The sequence below is a fragment of the Mobula birostris genome, chromosome 9 (genome assembly GCF_030028105.1).
Source record: "Mobula birostris isolate sMobBir1 chromosome 9, sMobBir1.hap1, whole genome shotgun sequence".
NCBI lineage: Eukaryota > Metazoa > Chordata > Chondrichthyes > Myliobatiformes > Myliobatidae > Mobula > Mobula birostris.
The window spans coordinates 67,152,004-67,160,050 of record NC_092378.1 but is presented as its reverse complement, the minus strand read 5'-3'; the positions used below and the strand labels follow the sequence as shown (position 1 = coordinate 67,160,050).

The window sequence follows — 8,047 nt, the reverse complement described above, 5'->3', positions numbered from 1 at the left end:
GTGTGTGTTCCACAGGTGATATGTCGGTGATAGTTGTTCAGAGACTTCTTCAGGCTGGCCTCTGGGTGAAAATATTGCCCCTCAAGTTCTTCATTAACCTCTTCCCCCTAACTTAAACCTATGCCCTCTAATTCTTGATTCCTCAAACCTCAGAAAAACATTGGGTGCATTCACCTTGTCTATGCCACTCATGATTTTGTACTCCTTTAAAAAAAAGTCACCCCTTATGCACCACCGACTGCAGATTCCCTTCAAGTTACCTACTATTCTGAGTTGGAAAAATAGTTGGCATTACCTATTCATCACTGCATATAAATGTAACTATGCCTTTCCTAGTAGCACTGTGAGGGCACCTTCACCAGATGGAGTGCAACAGTTCAAGAAGATAGTTCCCTGGACTCTTAGCAAGGGCAATTTAGACTAGTATTACAGCGACAATCCACACACAGAAACAAATTATAACAAGTCATCCCTGTTTACAGAAGGAAGAAATATTAAGATAAAAGGTCTTTGTGAGAGAGGTGTGGGGAACTATGAAAATGGTAGAGGTAAAAATAGTCAGCAGAAATACTTCTCATCTTTAAAAAATGAGAATACGCTCAGTGGCCACTTCATTAGGTGCAGGAGTGCAACCGGATGTGGTTTTCTGCTGTGGCCCATCCGCTTTAAGGTTCGACATGTTGGGTATTCAGAGATGGTCTTCTACAAACACCTGCTGTAACGTGTGGTAATTTGATTTACTGTTGCCCTCTTGTCAGCTTGAACCAGTCCGGTCATTCTCCCCTGATCTCTCTCATTAATAAGGCATTTTCCCCTACAGGGTGTTTTTTGTTTTTTTTATAGACTGTTGTGAGTGAAAATCCCAGAAGATCAGTTTCTGAGATACTGGCACCAGCAATCATTCCATGGTCAAGGTCACTCAGATCACATTTCTTCCCCATTCCAATGTTTGGTCTGAACAACAACTGAACTTCTTGACCATGTCTGCATGCTTTTATGCATTGAGTTGCTGCCACATGATTGGCTGACTAGATATTTGCATTATCAAGCTGGTGTGCATGTGTACCTTATAAAGTGGCCACTCAAGGAAGATGTTGGAATGGAATTTGTATTTGGAAATGGTATTTTACTGTAGTTTGAAAGTAATGAGTATTTTAAAATAGCAGCTTTCCCTAAGTAGGTGATTAGAACTGATTGAACAAATCACATTTAATTTATTCACTCATATAGTTTTTTCATGCTGTATAGTATGGTATTTAATTAGTAATCATTTTAACCATGATTTATGTGATGAATTAGCAATGAGTGGAAAATTTATGCCAGCTCTTTCACATTCCTAGCCTATATCTAAGCAGTTTTTTATGCATCTAACCTCCACTGAAAATCTAGAGCATGCTTTTCCCTGTACTTCACAAGTAATGTAGAATTTTCTGTACTCTTCACCACCAGAAGAAAGCTGGAACTCTCAACTGCAAAATCCTTTTAGCAATAAGTGAAACTCAGAAATAGGGAGTTCCTTTCCTTGTTATTAGAATTCGGGAGGTTAATCCTCAGAGTCAACACACTATTTTTGAATAGGGAATTCCTTTTCCTATTATCTCATTAGAATTCCAGAGGTTCCTCCTCAGCGGTCTGGATAAACAGTGGTCAATTTGTGCCTAACAAGCTTTCAGAATGTCACTGTGGCTAGTACACAGAACACACATTAAGAAATTGCTGTTTTGCCCAATCGATCCATGTTGACATCAATGCTTCACTCAAGCCTCTTATAACCTTCCTTATAAAAAAATATATAATTCTCTATTTTTCCACTGTTGTGCTTATGCAATTTCCCTTAAACGCTTATCCCTTCGGTGACTCCCTTCAGTTAGCCAAGTTCTATGTTTTTAAACAGTCTCGGTAAAGGAAATTGCTTTCCTGAATTCCGTCTTGGTGATGATCTGGTTTTGTGGTCTTCCACTTCAGCTTTTCCTGTTCCACAGAACACAGTCTCTGCAAAGCCTTTAATAATTTTGAAGGACTCTCTGAGGCACCACTCAACTTTCAGATTTGAAGAACAGCGTGCCAGCTGGTTCATACATAGAAACATAGAAAAACATACAGCACAATACAGGCCCTTTGGCCCACAAAGCTGTGCCGAACATGTCCCTACCTTAGAACTACCTAGGCTTTACCCATAGCCCTCTATTTTTCTAAGCTCCATGTAGCCATCCAGGAGTGTCTTAAAAGACCCTATTGCTGGCTCACCACTCTCTGCGTAAAAAACTTATCCCTGACATCTCCTCTGTACCTACTTTCCAGCATTCTTTCCCTTCAGTTCTAACCAGAACCTGACTACATGACCCAAGTTTGATAGGACCTCACTGTGTGTGCCAGCATCGGTTTGTTTGTATTTTCTGATGAAATATTTGAGCTCAGGTCAGATTGTGCTGTGCCAGTCATACTCAAGCGGGGCACGGTAGTATAGCAGTTAGCACATTGCTTTACAGTGCCAGTGACCTGGGTTCAGTTCCCGCCACCACCGGTAAGGAGTCTACATGTGGATTTCCTCTGGGTGCTCCAGTTTCCTCCCACATCCCAAAGGCATATGGGTAGGTAGGTTAACTGGTCATGTGGAAGTAATTGGGTGGTGTGGGCTCATTGGGCCAGAAGGGCCTGTTGCCGTGCTGTATCTCAAAATCTAAAAAAAAGTAAATACTTTATCCAGGCAGGTTTGACACATTACTGGCCAATGACATCTGGTCAAACTGGGAGTGGTCAAAGTTGAGTTTATTGTCATTTGCACAGGTACATGTGTGCACAGTTGCAATAGAAAAACTTACCTGCAGCTGCATCAGAGGTATACACATAGCATCTAAACCGCAAACATAAATACAATTTCTTTAAGAAAGTACACAGTTAGTCCATTTTAGTGCAAAGTAATTAAAGTGTCACTGAGCTTAACTGATTAGAGTTGTGTCAGTTGGTTGAAGAACCGGATAGTTGAGGGGAAGTAGCTGTTCCTGAACTTGATGGTGTGGGACTTCAGACTTCCGTACCTCTTGTCCGATAGTGGCTGCAAGGAGATGGCATGGCGCAGATGGTGGGGTTCTTTGATGGTGAATGTTGCCATAGAACATAGAACATAAAACAGGACAGCACAATACGGGCCCTTTGGCCCATGATGTTTTGCAGATCTTTTCTAAGACCAATCTAATTCTTCACTCCCTCATAGCCCTCCATTTTTCCTTACTTCCATATGCCTTTTAATAGCCTCATAAATGTCTCTGTTGTATACACCTCTACGACCGGCCCTGGTGGTGTGTTCCATGCAGCTACCATTCTCTGGGGAAAAAACAAAAACCTACCTCTGACATCCTCCCCCCCCCCATGCTTTCTTCTAATCACCTTAAAATTATCCCCCCTTATAATACTTCCAACAGTGCATTTGTGGAAGTTTGTTCATTTGTTCAGTGGCAAGCTGAAGAAACTCCTAAGAAAGCAAAGATACTTGAGCCAGGATGGGATGGTGAGCTGCAAGTGTAAATTTCATGATTGACTCAGTGTTCTTTGAAGAGTGTGACAAGGGATTGGAGGGATAATATTACCCCGTGCCTGGGAGGTGTTTCTTGATTGCTGGTTAGTCTTGGTGTTGCAATCGGCTAAATACAAGGCTTTCATCCAGGTCAGAGGAGACTTTTCTGGGTCTGGTGTCAATTTTGACTTGCAGAAGGGATATGATATTGCTCAAATGCTGTCAGGGAAAAAAGCGAGTAAGTTAGGCGCTGGTCTTTATAATTAAAAAAAACTGAGAAAGCCTCCAGTTGTGAAGTCATCTTTGTAAATTTTCTTATTTTATGCTTTATATTCTTCTTGTTGTGGTCAGTTGAGTTTTAATATAGAATTAGTAAAGCATATCGATATTTCAATTCTCCTTCTCCAGAAGAAAACTTCAGAGCTCAGTTTGAATTAATTGTGGCCTTGGTGACCTGCATCAACAACTTTCACAGGTTTGTATATGTACATTCCCAGTTTCCTTGGCTCCTCCAGACTGTTAGATTCTTAATGAACAACTGATACTTTACCATAGGCTCAAGGATAGCTGGTACCCTGCTGTTATTAGACTTTTGAATGGATTTCTTGTACAATAAGATGGACTCTTGGCCTCACAATCTACCTCATTATGACCTTGCACTTTATCGTTTACCTTAACTACACTTTCTCCGTAGTTTTTCATTCTGTATTGTTATTGTTTTACCTCTTTCTAGCTCAATGTACTGTGAAATAATTTGATCTGTATGAACAGTATGCAGGACAAGCTTTTACTGTAACTTGGTGCAATAATAAACCAATACCAATATGACATACTTATATTGAAACTCATTAAATGTTACTTGTCTGTGCTTCAAGTTTCCAATGCATACATAATCTGTTCTTGTGAACATAAGAATCTAAATTAAAAGCAGGTGTAGGATATTCAACTTGTGGTGCCTGTTGTACCATTCAGTGAACATGACTGATCTTTCTCATCAACTCCACTCATCTCCCCAATCCTTTGATTCTCTTGGTATCTAAAGATTTATCAAATTGTTGTGACAGAATGCAATAGCACAGAAAGAGGCCCTGAGGCTCATCTAGTCCATACCAAACTGTTATTTTGCCTAGTCACATCGAGCAGCAGCAGGACCATAGTTCTCTAAACCCCTCCCATCCATGTACCTATACAAAACTCTCTGAAAGTGTAATGAATTGGCATTGACTACTTCTGCTGGCATCTCATTTCACACTCCTACCACCCTCTGAGTAAAGAAATTCCCCCTCAGTCTCACCTCAAATATTTCACCTTTCACCCTTAACCTATGGCTTCTAATTCTAGTGTCACCCAATATCAGTGGAAAAAGCTTACCTATACCGCTCATAATTTTCTACGCCTCTATCATTCTCCGATGCTCCAGGGAATAAAATCCTAATTTATACAAACCTTTCCTTCTAATTCAAGTCCTCAAGTCCCAGCATCATGCTTGTTAATATTCTCTGTACTCTTTCAATCTTACTGATACCTTGGTGGTGAAGAGATAAAATTAGCTAGGATACCAACATCCTTTACATCTTCCTTACAGGGCAGTAGGGGCTTAGCACCTTATCTGAAACTGCTCCTGATTGCGCAGCCCTTTCTCAATATTAGTCTTGGAGAGTCACCCACATTTTATGCTCCTCTCTGGTGGCTGTGGAGAACCTAAAATCCATTTCAATGCTAGCTAACAAATCACAAAAGGAAGTTTACGTTCCTCATGGTTTTCTTTGAACAAGTTTCTGCTCTAACCTATAAATGGACTTGAGATGATTGTACTAAGATAAAGGATGGGATGTTTCCTGAACATTGATTTTGAAAAATTACCAAGCTGATTGCTACTTGTCTAAACATACAAATGTAAAAAATGCATTTGCTCAAAAGCATTTCAAATATGACAGATTTTTACATTTATGACCGATGGTGTCATTGTTATAATTTGGATGACATTCTATAATTCTCTGCAGAAAACATTGTGAAAACTCTTAATTTTTTACTCTTTCCCATTTTCTCCTCTCTCATCTTGCAGGTACTGATTGGCATTGAGAATAATTCCATGGATGTTAATCATTCTGCAGTAATTCGCCCAAGTGGCCATTCATCATGTGTAAGCCTGGATGGTGAGTGAGTTTTGGCAGACAATTTTAGATGATTTCAGATTCAGATTCATTTATTTATCACGTACATTGAAATGTGTAGTTACTTCGTTTGCGTGAACAACCAACTTAGGATGTCTGTAAGTGTCGCCATACATTCTGGTGCTAGCTTTTGGTGGGGGAGGGCACAATAATATGACCTAATCCTGTTCTTAATCAGGAATGAAAGATATTTGAGGTAAATTAGATTAGCTCTGATATCCAATGTAGAGTGAACCCCATTATAGGAATAATATGGTAAATTGCTGCTTGTTTCTTGAAGTCTGATAATGTACACTGTTTTAATTTGTATTCAGCTGTAATCCAAATGCACTTATTTATTTAGTGATCTAACACAGAGTAGATTCTCTTTGCACTTCAAGTCACGTGCCCTCGGCAACCAACGACAACCTGGATTAACCCCAACCTAATCAAGGGACAATTTACAATGATTAATTAACCTATCTGGTATGTCTTCGGACTGTGGGAAGAAACCAGAGCACCCGGGGAAAACCCACACGTTCCTTGGGGAGGACGTACAGAGACTCCTCATTGACTCTCTGAGAGGGCTCGTTTCCACTTTTGTAGCAATGGGTTTGTTTGCTGCTGAACCCTTCTTCCAGATGTTTATTATATTTAAACTAATCCCATTGTATATTTACTCTCTGAAATTTCTGGTACTAAATCAATGCAAGATGGGTTTAGGCAATGCCTTAATGCTTAGGACATAAAACATATCACAGCAGAGACCTTTTGGCCATCAATGATATGCTGACCTTTTAACCTACTCTAAAATCAATCTAACCCTTTCTTTCCCTAGAGCCCTTTTTTTATCTATGTGCCTGTCTAAGATTCTCTTAAATGTCTCTAATGGATCTGCCTTTACCACAACCCTTGGCAGTGTGTTTCATGTATCTACCACTGTCTTTGGTTTAAAAAAAACTACCTTTGACATCTCCCCTCTCCAATAACTTAAAATTATGCCTTCTCGTATTTGCTATTTTCACCCTGAGGGAAAAAAATCTCTGGCTGTTCACTCTATCTATGCCTCTTATCATCTTGTACCCCTCTATCAAGTCACCTCTCATCCTTCTTCACTCCAAAGAGGAAAACCCCAGCTCACTCAACCAATCCTCATAAGACATGCTTTATAATCCAGGCAGTATGCTGGTGAATCTCCTCTGCACTTTCTCTAAAGCTTCCAAACCCTTTTTATACTGAGATGACCAGAACTGAACGCAGTGGTCTAACCAGAGTTTTATAAAGCTGCAAAATAACCTCATGACTCTTGAGCTCATTCACCTGACTAATGAAGGCCAACACTCCATAGTCCTTGTTTTGTTGGGTGTTTTGTTTTGGAAAACATCCTTCAGAAATTCACTGGATAAAACATTGCGTTTAATTGGAAGATATTTACTCTCGTGTCAGATTTTTATGCTTTCAAGAAGGCAAGTTGTTGTGCGTTGCTCACTTTCTTTTGTTTTATTTTTGGGATCTAGGCGTTGTGATAAAGATAGCATTTATTGTTCATTTTTGATTGCCCCTCAGAGAGAGGGGTGGTGAGCTGTTTTCTTGAACTGCTGCTGTACTGGTGAAGGTACTTCTCAGTGCTGTTTAGACCTAGCATCGATGAAAGACTGCAGTATATTTCTCAGCCAGGATGTTGTGCGACTTTGACAAGAACTTGCAGGTGTGGTGTTCCCCTGTACCTGTGGTCTTTGTCCATCTTGATGGTTTGGAAGGTGCTGTTGAAGTGAACCTTGAACAGGAGGCTGGTTTCCATGGTGTACTTCATGTTGTAGGCAGTGTGAATGTCCTTTTTCCTTTTTTTTTGGTTAACTTCTTGAAATCAAGAAACAGATTGTGCCAGCAATTAATCACGTAGTAAAAGGAGTTGTATTTTCTATGCTTTAAAGCTGGTTACACCCCGGCCATTTGGGTCAAATGATGCCTTGAGGTCACATGCCTCATCTCTAAAACCAAAGATTAATACTTTGTTCCATAGCAGCTTCATAGTGGCATTAAAAATGAGTCATTCACTATGAAATTCTTTGCCAAATTCTAAATCCAGTTTCAAAAGGTTATTAAAGATTAAGATTAAAGGTTACCTTTATTTGTCACATATACATTGAAACACCAAAACATTCTATGAAATGTGTCATTTGCGTCAAAGACCGACACAGTCTGAGGATCTGCAGGGGGATATCCGTAAGTGTTGCCATGCTTCCGGTGCCAACATAGAGTACCCACAATTACTAACCTTTACTAATTCGTATGGCTTGGTAATATGGGGGGGAGTTGGAGCACCCGGAGGAAGCCCATGCAGTCTCAGGCAGAACATACAAATTACTTCCATACAAGG

At 40.0% G+C, this 8,047-nt stretch overlaps 1 protein-coding gene across 6 annotated transcripts in view; it reads left to right on the top strand.

The window, feature by feature from the left end:
• Positions 1-3,919: 3,919 nt before the first annotated feature.
• The window catches only part of osbpl8 (oxysterol binding protein-like 8), a 226,205-nt gene continuing 222,077 nt past the window's right edge, over positions 3,920-8,047 (top strand). For 3 of the 6 annotated variants that reach the window (XR_011887193.1, XM_072268210.1, XM_072268208.1), the window contains exons 1-2: positions 3,920-3,989; positions 5,580-5,670. Coding sequence is in view for 5 of the 6 variants with exons in the window: in XM_072268210.1 (XP_072124311.1) it covers positions 5,607-5,670 (64 nt within the window). In the remaining variant the exon portion in view is untranslated. The remainder of the gene's footprint in view (positions 3,990-5,579; positions 5,671-8,047) is intronic. The other 3 variants (XM_072268209.1, XM_072268211.1, XM_072268213.1) reach the window with 1 other exon arrangement.